Below are 18,685 nucleotides of genomic sequence, written 5' to 3'. Positions count from 1 at the left end.
AGGCCCCAGCCTGGGGAGCCAATGGGTAAATCTGGCACTGAATGTAGGCAATGTTAGTGATGGAGAGATTCTATAGTCTCTCATTAACAAAATAAATTACATATGTTCTTGCTAAAAGATGCAGTGTCTCTTTATAATTTTACGACGACTTTGAGTCTACGGCCAAAACAGATTATCCATTTCCGCAAATACATAATTTGATGACATTTATAGTGTACGCTATATAGGTAGGCTATCTTAAAAGGAACGAATTATATCAATCCCAATCCCCTCGTTAGAAGTGACAATAGGCCTGTTATAATCCGTATAGTTTCCGGTGTTGGCCGGAAAAGTTCATCGGAATTTTCCGGCGAGGTTTCCCCTAGTGGTGCAGGACGGAGAGCTTGACAAAGACAGCTGTCTAGTCGTTCGGATGGGACGAAAAACCGAGGTCCCGTTTACACATTGACTTGCACGGTAAAGATCCCTTAGCAGTTGGAATTCGATATAAGAGTATAGGCCGTAGCGCCACTGTCCGGGCAAAATTTCCCGCATAGCACACTGTATGGCATATGTTCGTCTTCATTACCCCGGTCGGAGCAGAACAGTAGGACGTTAAACCCATTTCATTTATTTCATTTATTTCAAATCATTTTCAATCTTTGCATTGTGTAAAAACATATGAATATTTACAAATTTCTCCAAAAGACGTTTAAAGACACCACATCTTAAATTATTTGGAAACCATTAAAAACGACATACAAATGTGTTATTTGAGAGTATTTTATGTACCCGGACTTTAACTGATAAAATTTCTAAAGTAAGAGACATATTGAACAATTTAGTATGATTAAAGCCAGATTAATGACGTAAAAAAAAAACTAATTTTTATAAACATATTGCCACTTTAAATAAAACTCTTATAAAAGCGTCCACGCCATTTTTTCATTATTAGCCTAGAATTTGATAGCATCCGATAAAATCCTGTAAAGATCTGTCGCGGCTTTAATAAGATGCCCAGGAGAATGTAAATAACCTGTCACTTTTATTACTATAAAATATTTGAGCTAGTCGGTCATCTTATATTCAGCGATGAACAGCGGAGTGTTTAAGTTTCTGGTTGAGTAAAGATATTGTATTATTATACGGAGATTTAATATATGAATGTAGGTTTATCTTTACCTGTTACAGCCATAGTGTCAATTTCACTTTATTATATTATGGTAATACTATATCGTGGGAACATCTCAACGGGTACTAAGATGATAAATCAAAATAATAAAATCCTAAACGAAATTTATATTTCTTGTCAAAAAGTGTCGCTGCCCTTGCAAATTTCTACTATTATTTAAAGACATGTGCCTATTTTTGACACAAGCATCGAAAGTCAATTATCATTTGATACTCGAATTGGCTATATGCTACTTTCTTGGGGTGTAATTTTACCAAGCTCACTTAATTAATAACATCATTGTACATTTTCGGAATTTAACTTGTTTATAATTGGGGTTTATATATTTTCGTTGGAGTTGACTACAGCGTGATAACGCATGGCATAGTCCGCAATATACGACAAGTTAGTTTTCGAATTCCAGGTAATTGACTATTTGGATGATCAACGGAGGGCCGTGACCCATAAAAATTGCCACCAAAAAAGGTTAGGCATTCGGAATATTTAGCGCAGTGCCGTGACAAAAAGCAATTATGTATGTTAGCGATATAGCCGACACAGCCAAAATTCATTCTGTACAACCAACCTACACTAAATACAAAGTACTAAAAAAAGGTGCCAAAAAGAAAGAACAATATATATACGTTTGTTTTATTTCATAGCATTTGTATACAGGTTTTCTAGATAAACATTAGCATACTTTATCTAACAATAACAATAATATAACCCACTTATAGCAATTGTTACCCATTGTATTAAATAACCTATTTACATAGTACATACTTACTATATCTCTATCTAACCTACACATCTACCAACACTAGTAGTTAATATTACCCAAGTTTCTCAACCAGGTGGTTTATAAATCAAAATTTGGTTCCTGCTTCTAAACTCAAAATTAGATAATCTTTATCTATTAAATATTTTATTCGCATTAATTTTCGAGCAAACATATTCAAACTTCTTTAAGCATGTAGCCACAGACAAAGTTAAACCTCTCATGGTTCTATTTCAGACATGTCGAGTTTTATGGATACTGGGGAATTTTTATTATGATCGATAGGCAGAAAATATAAATAGTGTTTTGATGCATACATGTAATTCGATACATAGGATCATGAACATAACCGCGACCTCCCAGTCTAGTTTGACTCGGAGTGAAGTGAATTAAAGGCCGGATGCGTCATGTTGGCGCTAAAGAATCAGTTGCAAACAACAATATAAAGAGGAATATCAGTCCAAAATGGTTCAATGCCGTTCAGTATTTACAAAGACCGTGGAAATAAATTTCATCGATTGCCGCCCGCTATGCAATTATCCCTCCGCTGTTTTATTGTCATCGAGAATTTATTGATAGGCCGTTTTTAAATACGATTAAAGCGGGACATTATCTAGCGTGGTATTTTGATTTTGGTTTCTTAATTCGATGTTAATTTAAATAACCAATCCGAGTCATTCCGAGTACAGATTTATAGCGTGGATTAAGCCGTGAGAAATTGGATATTTTATAGCGAAAGATGCCAATGGCGCATCTGGACTTTAATATTTTTTTGCGCATTCCTTATGGGTAATCACATGATATTTTTATTTACAAAGGATAATGTTAAAAAGTACAGATGACATAGAAAGAAAGCTTAACGGTGTTGGGCGAATCATTGTTATCAAAGATGTGATGTGGTCGTTGGAGAAAGGGTTTACTATTGTTAAGGGACTAGGACAAATGGGTTCATATTTCTAAAAGGTCTTCTGATGTTTATCTGTGGAATGGAGTTTTTTCAGTATAAAACATTGGTGATCATATGTGTGTGTGAGAGAGAGAGAGAGAGAGAGAGAGAGGGAGAGAAAAATGCGGTTTAGTCCACTCGACACAAACTAGGTTATTTCAATAATTCGCTTGCCCGTAGGGGTCTTTAGCAGTGGGAGGAAACCGAAGGACCCGGAGAAAACCCACGAGGTTGGACAGGCAACCCTACTCCTTGTCACGTACAACCAGGGAATCGAAACCACGCCAGTTGACTCAATGACAGACCTTATGATACAGCGCGCACGTGCTAACCATTCGGCCACCCAACCCCCCTGGTGATCACATGTAGCCGCTGAAAAGGGGATTATTGGCACTAAAGAGACTGGAACTGACGCATGCGAAGAAAAAGAGTTGTGATAATTCCCACACGGCCCTAAAAATCGAATGAAAGTAAAACCTAGCTGATCAACGATGTTGTGTATAATCAGTTGTTATTTTTTTTTTCATCGCGTGCGTCGAAGTTCCGGTTTTTTTAAATTGCGACGGAATTAAGTGAATAGATATGCATGTATTAGTTTATATTAAGTAAAGTTCACTTTAAAAATACTAGTGTAATGGGTGGGGTATTAAACGAAACTGGAAACCAAGTGCGTGGAATCTTAAAGCCATCTATACTTTCTGATTGAGTAGCCTATGGGCACACAAAATGCATTCTTTTCATTAAAACTAAATAAATAAAAAGTAATGACACCTTAATCCCGCAAGAGTTACATTTTAAAGACTATAGAAAGTTCTGGGTGTCCGAGACTGACTGATGCGTAGGACAATGCACGTCACCATATCAATTGTCTAGGGGTATTTTTATATTGCAAGTGTCACTACAAAAGAGCGGGGACCCACCAAAAATTCGTCCCATTGTCCCCAATAATATAACAGATACCGTGCCATCCTATACAATATGTGTATAATACAATTAACTGAATTCAACGAAGAATTCCGATTGATATCGGACCTCAAGATTGATAATCATTGCACAGACGTATTATTTTGTGTTATCCTGTATAATGGCTATTTATGGTGCGGCCTTTCTTTAAAGCATTCTAATCTTATCATATAATGTTTCAGTCATTAACTCAAATTTCACTTCGAATACAATGCAATAAATGTCAACACTTTATCCACCTACGCCAACAATAAAAAACATACTGATATACATATTTTCTTACATGTCTATTTACATGTCACTGATAATATAGAGTCGCTGAAAGAGGGATGGGCTTACCCGTATACCATGGAATAGTGACCTGTAACATTAGAAGCATATTAAAGTTATGTTATTTAAGGTATTTTAGGGTGGGGAAGAGAAACAGAATTTACTCATGACCTCGGTTTGTCGCCCCATTCGCGCAATTAGACACTGTTAATTCCTTGTCAGACCGCTCGTTCTGCATCACTGAAAGCTTAGGGCTCCTATCTACGACCTGCTATTCGTCTTAATTCTTTTTAAAAATTTAATATAAATCATTTTATATGCATTCACATCACATTAACCTATTTTTCGTATATTTTAAGGTTTTAAAGAGCCATGCGCACTTTAACTCCATCAAACATCTGAATAACAGTAACTAAATGAATGACACTTTATTGTCACAATCATTAGTTTGAAACATTATCCCGACAGTGTAATAAATCATTTCATCTGTTATAACATTTAGCCTGTTGCGTTAACGTAATAATCAGCTTTTATGTTTCATATAAATATAACTGTAATTGGCCTCATTAAAGTGGTGATGAACACGTCATTAATCAGCCTGGTGGTCCTACTAAATGTTAAATACATTTTAATTTAGAAATTTACTCTCCGGTGCATACAATATTTATGTATAATGCACGTGTTTTCTCTCAATAACGTGTCTTGCTTTAAAGAGGCATTATGTAAAGGTTGGTTGGGTTGGGTTTTTTTTAGGGGGGGGGGGGCAAGGTGGCTTAGTGGGTAACGCTGGCTCGCTATTCTGGGGGTCACGTGTTCGACCCCTGCCTTGGCCGAGAAAGTTCATCGGGATTTTCCGACGTGTTTTCCCCTTCTCAGTGGTGCAGGACGGAGGGCCTGGCAAGAACAGCTGTCTAGTCATTCGTATTGGACGATAAACCGAGGTCCCTTGTATACATTGGCATACACGTAAAATATCCCTTGGCAGTTGGAATTCGATATAAGGGTAGCTATAGTGCCGCTGCCTGGGCATAATTTCCCTCATAGAACACTGTATGGCGTATGCCCGTCTACATTAGCCCAGTTCGGAGCGGAACAGTAGGACGTTAAACCCCATTTTATTTCATTTATCTTTTGGGCTCAAATTTTAAACAAACTATTAATTAGATATTATTCCCATGCCAAGCCCATAATCAACGCTTTGGATCATAGCGTGGCCGTGATTTTAACGAATTGAAAATTAGATATTGTCGGAAAAATACACAACCGCCGGAATCAATGACTTTAAGTGATTTCACTGAACAGTTTACATTGGTTTCTATTGATTTATATCACTTACAAATTATGTTTCTTAATTCTGCTATATTTTATGTACAAACCTGAGTGTACTTTATTGAATAATAACAACATTGTCATTTTGATTAAATATATACTAGATGTACATAGTCTGTGTAACTTCATACATTATACAGTAAATAGAAGCCAAGGTATTTTATCAATGTGAATAATTTTACGTTGACCGTCGTCTGTATATAGATAAGTCACATGAAACAATGATATGAATGCCCTTGGATTTAACGTATCCACATCGTCGTAAATAGCGTTTATACACCCAGAGAGAGAGAGAGAGAGGGAGAGAGAGAGCGAGAGAGCATCCACAGAGAGAGGGAGAGGGGTGGGGCATCAATTATTTTGCAGAGTGGGCCGGTTTGTTTCGAGAGAGAATGGAACGCTTTGCCAGAGTCCCGTACACATTCGATCAAACCAAAGTGAGGCCTGCAAATCAATATTCAGCTTTTAAGCTGGAGTAAATAAATTAAAAATTACATAATTCTATACTTACTACTACTTTTCGACCTAACTGGAGGTAAAAATTGACTTTCTTATAGTGCTGAGTGGGCCGATGTTTTTATGGCTTAAATATGTTTGTGCACCCCTGCTCATGATCGAAAGCGCACACTTTAGTCCTACAAAATATACCTTGGTTATTCTGATTGACTCCGGTTTTTCATAATATTAATTAACAGCTTTCTATCTTTATTGTCAATATTTCTACTCTTATATTTTGGAAATGTAAACAAGTTCGTCCTGCCAACTTCTCGTTATAGTAAGCAGCAGTCTCGGTCAATTGACGACTCAAAAACTGGCGTTTATACGGACCCCCTGCATTCGCCGAGAGATAGACTGTATAGACAATAATATATCGCTAGGTAGTCTTACAAAGATTGCACGTACAAAATCTCAATCAGATCACAGCGCATTAGGGGGTTAAGCTAGAAGGTATTCTAAACCCTTCAGGAACCACATAAACCCTGTATTCAGCTACATAAACCCTGCTCAGCTACATAAAATAAATTGTAAAACAACAATTTTTATGAGAAAAGTGTCACGGCCGTGTGCTTTATACTCTATCATCAGATAGTCTTCTATCAGTTATAAAAATTCAACCAGGGGCACAATTTCTACAGAATCTGGACAGTACCCAATCACAGCTGTTTAAAAGTCAAATATTAGTATATACAAAAGACTCATTGTCTCAGGAACCTGGCAAACCCCTTCCTGCAAAACTTCCTGGACCCGCCCCTGCGTACTGGCAGTTACGAATTGACTATCTAAATTCCTTCCCTGTACTAACCACCATAGAAAATTTGTCCTGTTGGATGTTTTGCGAGGAAGTTACCGAAAAGTTCGAATAATTGACTATCTAAATTCCTTCCCTGTACTAACCACCATAGAAAATTTGTCCTGTTGGATGTTTTGCGAGGAAGTCACCGAATAGTTCACCCGGTTTATATATGCACAGTGACGTGGAGAATTTTGGTGATATCCGGGGCTAACGCCTTGATGGTATGTCTCAAGACTCAATTAAATTATAATTCCTGTTTTAGATTTAAATATAACATGTAAAATATGATAATGTTAACAGCGAGAGTTTCAAATTTCAAAGAACTTAATTTTAATTTCAGTCTTTAAATGAGCTAAATCCCTATCTCATCCTTTGAACATAGAAATGGACACAAATGGGCCGTGACGCATAATGTATTATCAATGTATATAAACTGATTTACATTCAATCGTCTCTGTTTTTACTGTAATTTCTAATCTGTTATGTTCGACGAAATGTTGATTTAAATTGACCAATAAGTCGTATTTGCAATTTCGAAGACTGTGGGTGATACTGAGTTAGAGACTTGCCTCCTTTAATTAGATGCAGTCCCATCCCTCTCTTAACGTGTAACTGCATAGGCAAGAGTAATGGTTCACAATTCACAGATTTTCGGAATAAGTCTTGTATATACGTCAGCATGGACCTTATAATATTATAAAGTCCATATCATCACCGAATGTCTTGACGTACATGTGAGCAGTATATGCAAATGAATTATATTTCAAATCATTACGTGAAATCAAAGTTTTTGGTTGTTATTTGAGTAATGTTTCAATCCATATTGCAATCTCTAAAAGGAAATAAAAATACGCCAAAGATGATATAAACGGGATATGTTCGAAACATGTCAGCGACACTTATAGTCTTCACTAAAATATTTAGATGGGGCTCTGTTTAATCCGATTAAATCCAAGTCGAGGGATGATCTAAAGTTGATTTTGTTTTCTAAATTAAATGTTATTTAATCAATTTGACAGTTTAGCGTGGATTAAGCCGTGGGAAGATTAGATATCTGAAAAATGCCAATGATGACCAGTCATCTCTCTTATCTGATGTCAATATAAATTTCAAATGACCAAGCATAATAACGTTAGAACTGTTCGATCTGAGTAATTTGTATCAAAGTTTGTGCTTTTGCTAAGAGTTACCTAGTCATAAGTGCCTTCAATACCATAAATTTTTTGTTTTATTCCTAGCACAATTAGACTAAACGTTGGCGCCTGTGTGAAATTAAATAGACATTTCATCATCGCCATGGGGTCAATTGTTTTTATAAGCAATATTTTTATCCAGATTGGTAGGCTGAATAGGAGCTGTGGAACAGGCATTGTCCTCTATCCAGATGGGATCAATTGAGCGTATTCCAGTATGGTCTTTATAAAGTATTATACCAGTACTGTCATCCAGTATTGTCTTCTAGTAATGTACAATTATTGTATAGAATTGTCATTGCATAAAGAAAATCTGAACTTAACAAATAAAAACAAATCTTTTTTAGTAATTATACATTGCATATTCATAAAAAAAACATTTTCTTTTCGTTTGGGACTCATTCACAAAATTATTCCATTATAAATATGTCATTTCACAATTCATTAAGCAACCGTTTCTTTACAAGATCAAATATTCATAGACGGCGACAGTCAAATGTGAATTTTTTAATTATTCCATGGTCTTAGTGTTCATTTGTCCATGTGACAGTCATTCATGAAATTTTTAAGTTCATTTAACGACTGATGTGAGACACTGCATGGCTGATATTGAGTACCAATAATAAAACCAGGATCTGTAATTTGTTCATTCTGACCAGCTTAACACGAGATCATACATGTCCAGACAGAATCGTATTGGACAAAAGAAAGTAAAAATTCAGAGATGAAAGGTGTCCCCAGAGGCTCTGTAACTTATTCGAATAAAGGAATGTGGCGTGACAGATTGGGGCTGAACAGAAAAAGATGCTCACAAGAACGGCATGGTTCATATTGCAAAACAATTTACGGTTTGATGCGGGGTGACAGACGGGGCAGAACATGCCTATGATATTATAAACGGTAGGTTGTAGGCCTAATGTGTTGTACACATATTGATAAAAATGACAAGTGCTTTTATGTGAAAATATTGTAAATTGTTACTGAAACAATAACATTTCATTTGTTTTTATAAATTGGTAATTGTCATTAGAGGTAGGCCTACTAGTTAACAATTTACTGGAAAAATTTATATTCCCGTACATTTGTGATATTTTCAAAAGATTATTAGGCCCTATTACTATTAGCCGGAATATGGATTAGGTTAGGGTCTGTTTAATTAAGTCTCGTTCTTTTCTTATTTTAAAACAGTTATTTTGTAGTCCTATTATCGATTTGAAATGTTATCACCGTCATAAACTGGATAACGAAGATGGGTGAATGATGAATCCTCTACGACAACAATAGGCAATACAACCAACCAATCACCGATCGCTGTTTTACAAATAGATGTCAGTAGCCAACATGGCCGAAGCAAGTAACAAGTCGAGTGGAATATTCGTCCGTGCACAAAAACAACTTTCACGAACAAAAACCAAGGTAAGTGACATATATTTTTACAAGTGCAGTATCAGCCGAACATTGCAGTTATCACCGGAAGTGTAACTTAACTTATGGCGTTGTCAGTTGTGCAAATAAAAAACTTTAATCCGCAGGTGTCAGGAATCGGGAGAGAATAATCAGATAAAACCGAGGTGCTGCGAGTGACAGTAATCGTCAATCGAAAAAACTCGGTCATTCAAACCAAAATAGTACATCTATTTTGCACTCGTAAAAAAACCCAAACAGACTGCTTGAATAACAGTTTTTTGGGGTCATAGAATTAATTATTGATATTGCTTAATTACAAGTGTAAAAAGTAACCAAAGAGAAATAATTAACATTGTTTTTTGAGTCGTGGTGTGATTATCTGCCCTTGAAAATAAAAGTGGGCGTGTCAGTGTTGACATTCCTCACGTGTTTAAAGATCTAGTGGGATTAGTTACAGCCGAATAAAAACAATCCTTATAACTGATCCTAATCACAGTAAATTTACAACAGTAATACCTATGTAGTGTAAATAAATCTCCAGATTACCCGATTTTTAAAATATGGGTCATATATTTTTTTCTCATATTGCTGTTGGCTAATTGATTATATCTATAAGGCCTGCATCTTGTCAATAAATGAATGCAATTTTGAAGTGTACTATAAGCCAGAAGTGCAATATTATTGTGATGGTAACTTTGCATCAAAACACTTAATCCAAGTTGAAGGCATTGCCGCTGCCATGGTTACATTTACTTGTAATTTATAATAACTAAAAGTTTATTGATCAAGGTGCATTGCATTTCTGAACAAACTGTAATTTTTTCTCAGACATTGCCAGGCACAAACTCACAGATAGATTTCTTTGTCGTTGTAAATTTTGATATGTGTCCGCATCAACTTATTGATGTCAGCTACAACACTTTAATACCAATTCAATTTTTAAAAAACATTGTAATTACCGGTAATCAATTTGATATTAATGGGGGACATAGAGGGTATCCCTATTCAAGCAGATTTTTTTTCAGTTAGATAATGCAAGACAACATTATTTGATTGATTAAGTGATCAGTTATTGGGCGTCCCTGGTATGTACCCTATTTTTGATTACTCAGAAGTGGGCAGGTGAGAAAAAGTTCCAATGGCCTCATCCTTAAATATGTCACTGTCAAATAGTTATTGCCATATATATCCAAATGTATGTTACCTGTATGATTGATAATTGGTGATTTTGTACTCATTCACAGACTTGATGACCTGTCAATCATATTTTTCATATGATTGCAAGGTGTCGGATTACTTAACATAATATGAGTTTATACAAATTCTTCTAGGTAGTATTCCCATGCATTGTCTTTCAGAAATAAGGATACATCTTCAGAATTCAGACCAATAGTTTCTGAAGCGAACTAATGAAAATATTACTTAACTAATCTAGTGGGTAAATCTTCAAAAAATTAAATTTTTAATTTAACCCTTTTGACACACATGTATATATGATAATCTTTAAATGGTATTTAGAAATTGAGAAACACAATAATAGAACACAATTTTTATTGTGCTTGATAAAGATGAGACCACCAAAAAAATTGATTGTTTCCCATAAAAATTATGTTCTGTTAACATGTATGGTACCTTACGTTATTTTCATATATGATATATCATGATTTATATATTCAGATAAAAATAATTACATGTTGTGATAGACAACCTAAATATTCTCGCATGAATACATCTAAATAGATGTTTGTAGCACATATATACAAATATACAGTATATGTTATTACCTAACACTGTGTCCTCAGGCCATATTAAATCTGGACAGCGGTCAATCATGTCTGGACATCAGTCACAGTCACTTACTTGCCTAATCAGCCGTAAATAACCAGGTTGTATATGTATATATTATATATAGGTAATAAATAATATTGGTACACCTGTAAATACACAAAGGTCATTGTTTTCCTCATCTGTGATTTACATTGACAGTAGAAGTTTTAAAAAATGTCATTGGTGTCATTATTACATGTAGATGATGCTTGATGGATGTCAATGATTGTGGACGATTCGGCTGAAGATCTCATATCTGGGTGGCCGAACTTTACGGGACAAGGAGTAGGGTTGTTTGATCAACCTCATGGGTTTTTTCTGGGTCCTCCGGTTTCCTCCCACTGCTAAGAGACCCCTGCACAAGCAAATTATTGAAATAAAATTGAACCGTATTTTAGTCCCAATTGTACAATCAAGGGTCATAATCCATGAAGTTACTGACCAATACATGCCAATATATTGAGATCAACCTATATTTCAAGTTTCGTCAAAATTGAATAAAAATTTTGACCTGTACATTATCAAAACACAAATTGTAGATGGACGAACAGGGGCGACGACAATCTACGTCCACAAGAAAATGTGGGCATATAAAAATTGGACTGTTAAGCAAATTTTCTGTAGAATGTGGCGTAGAAATTTGGTCCACCATAGTGAAAATGCTATTGCCCTCCACTGTAGACCACTTGCATGATATGGGGAAGGATGGAAGGGACTGAAGAGTTTTATAAGATAAATTATGTGCCCAGTGACGCATCCACAGTTAATTTGGTTTTTCAAATTTAGAATTTCTTAGAAAATAAAATTGAGGACATTAATTATGAATTGACACATCAAAGGAAATTGACACTCAAATGTAATATACTTATCTATTTAATTATAGTACATAGATCATCTTGTTTCACATGTACTACATGTTCCGGCTATTTTGACACATAGTCATAAAACTCAAAGAGGGAAATAATTCAGTAAAAATTTGTTATTTTAAGAGAAATTATAATTGTCACAATAGCCTGTAACAATATTTTTATACGCCCACTTATACATACTGATACTCTTAAAAAAAAGTAGGGATATTGAAATGCAAATACCTATACAGAACCACTGAGCAGCACATGCGACACGCAATAGCGCCATACACGTGGGAGGGGTTCATTGTCAAATTTGACACTTTAAGGAAGGGTTGATGAAAACTGCCGCGTGCTGGTTTATCCTATCCATGTTTGATTTCCTATCGGTTCTTGCATATGATTTACTGTTTAGCGAATCTTTGCTTTAGTCGCCAACCGACAAAACTGCAAGAATCGGACATGGCACTGCAAGAGGAGTGGGTCAGATTGCCCCAAATCGTGATTGGATGGTTGATTTGGAGCATGCCACGATGAATTGCTGAATGTCTGAGGATTGGTGGAGCAATTACTCATTATTAAGACAAAAACGTCCATTTTCACAGTATATATCTTTGCGAGTGAAATGGGGCCGTCAGATAAGCCGTCCATATGAACTGTTTATGTTCATGTGTAGGCAATTGGCCTGTTATTAACATACACTGGTTACCTCTAATAAAAACAGCAGTGAATTTCCGCAGTTTTGTATTGTTTCTGAATATCCCCTACTTTTTTTGAAGAGTATACTATATTATCGCCCCTGTCCGTCTGAATGTCCGGCTGTCCACAATATGTTTGTGGACTGTCTACAGGTCACAATTTTTATCCATAACTAAACTTCGTGGATTATGGCCCCTGATTGTACGAAAAATCACATTTTTAGCTTTTGGTCACTCTAAGGGGTCGCAATTTGTATCCAATTTTGAGGAAACTTGAAATGTATGTTTCCTTCGATATTCACACATAACGAACCATAACTTCCTGGATTATGGCCCCTGATTGTATGAAAAATCGCGTTTCTAGCTAGTGGTTCCTCTAGAGGTCACAATTTTTAACCAATTTAAAAAAATGTTTGAGTATATCACTATTACACCATAATGGTGGTTGACATACTATGTCTCAAAGTTGATATTTTAATAAATGAAAAATTGTTGTTTTCACCTGTCTTTTTATACGCCCAGATTGAAAGTGAGAAACTTCCATTCAATAGGAACAGGTGGTTTTATGTTGTCGTCACCCTGTCCATCAGTCTGTCTGTCGTCCACAACTGCTTGTGGACACTCTAGACGAAGAAGCCTTTTCATTTATACTAATGTCCAAAAGAAATTATACACACTAAAAATATGACTAAGCTTTATTTAAATTAAAAACATTTGATAAAACATTACTGAGTTTGTCTCTTGCATCAAAACTCAACATTTCTAAGCAAAATAAAAAAAGCGAAACAAATTGACATTGTACCCAAATGCCGTATACGATGGAAAACGACTTTGGTTGATGCAGCACGAAATGCACAGTGTATACTTTCTTTTGGACATTAGTATATTTAACAATGTCCGGTAATTACTGCCAGACTTATGGCCCTTGATCACTTCGAAAATTGTTGTGGATGCTCTCAAGATCAAAATTATCACCCGATTGACTTTAAATTTATACACAGTGTTTAAGGTCATGAGACGACGGATATGACAGAATCTATTGATTTTCAACGATTTTTGATAACTTGAACAGTTAATTTCATGATATTAAATGTTTTGTATACTTAACGTTAGAATGTGGCAGAACAAGAAGCCAAACAAATTCTAATGATTTTTGATAATTACTTAATGGGTTGTTACTCTTAATCAGATTTTAGTGTGTTGTAAATGTTACCAACAAAAGAAAAAATATGTGACACCCCTTGTTGACTGCTTGGACGACTTATCTGCCTGCTATGGGCGTATGTTTCATTGCCTGGCAACTTGTCTTTTTCATTTATGAATATTAAAATTTTTTAGACTAAACAATTCAAATTATTTTGATAAAATGCAAAATGTTACAGCATTTTCACATACTGGAATTACAATATATTTAGATATTGCAATATGGTGAGTGAAAATACTGTAATATATTGTGTCTATAGATGTTGTGTAATATGGTTTTCAGCTGCAAAACTTTAGACTATTAACCTATATGTGTAATAGAACATAATGTCAACAAAAAAAACTTCATAAGAAAAAACAGGGCAATCTTGGCTAAGAGTATTTGGCTCTTTTAAAAATATCTAAGAAAAGTATGTCATTTTAAGGTCATAAATACAGAAATCATGAATGAAGTGTTTGAGGAGGTTTTATTACATTTGTGGATCTAGGAAAATATCTGATGAGCTGATATAACATAATACAATATGAGCGTACCTGGGGTGCACTCAACCAGAACACAATTTATCTACTCTGGCATCCTCATCTTTATTTACTGTATTCATTCTGTATATGATGGTTATGCTTGGGTGGTCAATACTTACAATATACAACATTTACAAATAAATTGTATTTTATTCGGGATAGAATTTATTCATAATGAGTTTTTTTCTACTTTATTCGTGATAGAATTTTTAGTTATATATGTAGGTACATGTAGGCTGTGACTCAATAGTTTTGCTTGTATTAGCAAATAACACTCACATATTATGTAACAACGGTTGTTGTGTCGCTTCTACTTGTAGTTTATTTTAAATATTAACAATACATAGAGGATATTTGTCGTTTTTTCGTGAATAACATATTTTATTTCATCTCAAAGCAAGAAAACTTTTGCTTTGAGATGAAATAAAATATGTTATTCACGACAAAACGACAAATGTTCTATTTATTTTATGATTTTACAAACATTTTAGGTAAAAACAACATGGACTACTTTAGCAAGTGGAATAACACTCTTATTTCACTGATAAAACGTGGTATTCCACTACTGATCATAAAATAAAGTTTTATAGTCCTCTTGTACATGTAGTCAATAAAATTACAGTTGAGTTTAATATCCCAATATACATGTAATAGATTGCCATGGACGTTTGCCAAGTAAAATTATTTGTCCATCATCAGTTTTCCATATTGTTTGTTATTAATGTTGAAACAATACTGTAGTTACATGTTCATGTAGGCCTACATGTTGATGTAGAAAGAATTATATTCCCTTGAATAGAAAGCAAAAATAAAATGTAAACATGATTATATTCTTGATACTTCTCTGTGGTAAGTATACCTCATTGCAGTGCTACCAATCTTGTTCTGCAGTGAATTCCACTGGCCCGATTGATGTCTGTGTCCGAAAGTTAATTAGATTAATAGGTTAGCAATATGAGAATTTTGCCTGGACAGCAACATTTCGAACTACGATATATTATTATTATTATTTAATACATTTATATAGCGCATCTTTCACCGAAGTGTTCAGATGCGCTTAACAATCACAAAGAAAAATACAATTTATGATAAAAAAGAAAAATTATAAAAAAATAACAAAATAAAAAACAGTTCCTAAAAATAAAAACAGTAAAAAGAGAAAGATATATACTTGTCTATGATTTACAAGTTACAACACAATCATTTAATTCAGTATCTCTCTTTTTTTTTCAGGTTTTACAGAATTTAGGTAAAGCTGATCGCACAACAGATGAACAATTTGATGAATTAGTTCTAAAAATAGACAGACAACAAGAATCAGCACATCATTTACAGAAAGAATTAAAGAAATATCTACATTGTATAGAAGGTGGGAAATTCTTTACATTTTCTATTTGAATTATAGAAATTTCATTCACTTCAGATACCTACATTACAATTGAATTTGGGATGTCTGATGATTTATTTTTAATAATGCGGCAGTGCAAATGGGGAGGAGGACTGATAGTTGATTAAAGTGATTCTTCAACAGACATTGTTGGTGAAAGTGTTCAATTGAGCGCTAGCACCATCAAGTGTCTGAATCTGGATTCAAGAGATTTTGTTATGAACACCTTTCAGCTGAAAATTGATCCCCATAATTCCAATATGTTATTTGTTGAAGTCAAAATTTACTGTTTAATGTGCAACTACGGTATGCTACTTATAGTTATATAAATCTTGTTGCCCCTAATACCCCTGAATAAAAGAAATTACTCTCTTTATTATGACACAACTGCCCTTATTTACCAAATCCCCGAGGGAACTTTTTAGGAGGGAGATTTTTTAATTAAGTAGATCTCTTTTGAGCTCTCCAGCCAAATATTGAAAACAATGCTGGCTTCAAGTGTTAGTCATTGAGTCAAGTGGTGTGGGTTGAATCCAAGGTTGGTACATGTAGGATCATCTGCTTAATCTGAAGGGTTTCCGCATGGTCCTTTGTCTAATTCCACTCACTGCTAATAGAGAATCTTCTTTGAGTCAAGTGGTGTGGGTTGAATCCAAGGCTGGTAGGATCATCTGCCTAATTTCATGGGTTTCACCTCACTGCTAATAGAGAAACCTCATTGAGTCAAGTGGTGTGGGTTGAATCCAAGGCTGGTAGGATCATCTGCCTAATTTCATGGGATTCCCCTTACTGCTAATAGAGAACCTTCTTTGAGTCAAGTGGTATGGGTTGAATCCAAGGCTGGTAGGATCATCTGCCTAATGTCATGGGTTTCCCCTCACTGCTAATAGAGAACCCTCATTGAGTCAAATGGTGTGGGTTGAATCCAAGGCTAATCTCATGGGTTTTCACATATTCCTCTGTCTGATTCCCCTCACTGCTAATAGAGAGCCCTACTTGTGTAAGTAAATTATTGAATTAATTATCAGCATGTTGTATGCCAATCCTAAGTAACCTAGTTTGTGTTAAGTGGGCATTAAAAAGAGAAAGAGAGAAATGGGGTTTAACATCCACTTGACACAAACCAGGTCATCTCGGGACCAACACATGGTTCAATTTCACTTCAATAATTCGCCTGCAATTAGGGGTCTTTAGCAGTGGGAGGAAACCGGAGGACCCAGAGAAAACCCACGAGGTTGGACAGGTGACCCCACTCCTTGGCACGTACAACCGGGGAAAGAAACCATGCCAGTTGACTCAATGACAGTCCTTATGATACAGCGCGCACGTGCTAACCCTTTTCTCTCTTTTCCTTGTCACTAAGAACATGATATCTATATTTGAGAGAATATGTGACATTATAGCAACATGTGTATTGTATATACAATGCAGGTATAGTTTATTTGAAGATACATAACAATTTTATTTATCATAGCTTGAGAATGAAATCATGCTGTCACTATCAATATTAAAGATTGTCGTATCTAAGTAACCAAAAATTTGAAAGATGGCCAAAGACATTTATTTAATGTTTATATGTGTAAAGAATACAGTGGGTTGTAATACCAATTGTCCACTTTAAATATCCCACTCTCACCTTCTTTTATTTTTAACAACTTTAATCATTCATGCGGAAAGTTATATAGTAGTTACATTTTTACGTGGGCCATAATATACTACTGTCTCCATTCAAATAAAAAATAACACAATTTATTATTAAACAAGACATTTAGTGCCAAATATAAATGTATAAAACAGCATCTCCTAATTAAAATAATAGCAACAGTTGTAAGCAAGATAATTACATAATTTTTCTCAGAGCTATTTTACTATGATGATTCTCTTGTCCCGGGCACAGACATATTTTTGAGGGTATCTTTCCTTGAGAATCGAGATTTCTAATCTTTAACCATCGAATCAAAGATATATTATTTCAAGCTATCAAGAAAAAGGAGTTTATTGCCAAAAGATTGTATCTTACCAGATATAAACAAATTTTAGAATTCGGGTTTTCAAACGTATATAAGAAATGTGGAGTCTTGTGTAGCAATATGGAGGGAAAGAATTTGTGCTTTGAAACATCTATGTAAAATAATATTAGGATTTTGATTAATTATTCTCCATTGTCAATATATTAGTTATGGTATAAGTTAAATTCTGAAACGCAAATTAAATTGGCTATGAATATTGTGACAATAACCAGACATGGTGTCTAAAGACAAGAATGTAGGAATATGATAGCTGGAACAATAGCGTTATCTTTCATATTATTGATTCTAACTTCATAACCACAAATATGGAAGGTACATGTATATGCCTGTTATTTTGATACGTTAACTGAGCTATAGATTAATGAGCATGTTGGTCATTCACATTCTTCTTTGTTATAAAACATATATCATATTTGTTGACCAAATAAGGTAACAATCCCTGGCGATGTTCAGTTTGGGGTGCATGTCCTTTCCATATTTAGAACTTATCAGTCTTTAGATTAACACCTCAAACAAAGGAATAGGCACCTATAAAATAGGGTGGGGAAATAGCATTCGACAGAGCTCACTCCGCCGGCCATACCAGTCATTTAGTTATTTGAGACTAGGAAGAATTGTAACACTTCCAGTTTGTAGAAATAAAGTATTTTAAGAAAAGAACCTGAACTGTAGTTGTAACTTCATCACGGAAGAAAACACAGCGTGAAGATTGAATCTTGAAGATTGAACAACTGATAGTACTACACTTGTAAGATTTGATAAGTTTGTAGATGGCCGTAACATAGCATGTTTTAACATCATGAAAAGTCTAAACGTGGTTGGTGTTTATTAATTATATTG

General features: G+C 34.8%; 1 protein-coding gene across 2 annotated transcripts in view; it reads left to right on the top strand.

The window, feature by feature from the left end:
• The first annotated feature begins 9,212 nt into the window (after positions 1-9,212).
• Positions 9,213-18,685, top strand: part of LOC126822205 (myc box-dependent-interacting protein 1) — a 34,155-nt gene continuing 24,682 nt past the window's right edge. For both annotated transcript variants that reach the window (XM_050550952.1, XM_050550951.1), the window contains exons 1-2: positions 9,213-9,339; positions 15,662-15,797. In XM_050550952.1, coding sequence (XP_050406909.1) covers positions 9,250-9,339; positions 15,662-15,797 — 226 coding nt within the window. In that variant the 5' untranslated portion in view covers positions 9,213-9,249. The remainder of the gene's footprint in view (positions 9,340-15,661; positions 15,798-18,685) is intronic.

This window comes from Patella vulgata, chromosome 5 (assembly GCF_932274485.2).
Source record: "Patella vulgata chromosome 5, xgPatVulg1.2, whole genome shotgun sequence".
Lineage (NCBI taxonomy): Eukaryota > Metazoa > Mollusca > Gastropoda > Patellidae > Patella > Patella vulgata.
Note: the sequence above shows the minus strand (reverse complement) of the source record. Positions and strands in the feature narration are given on the sequence as shown.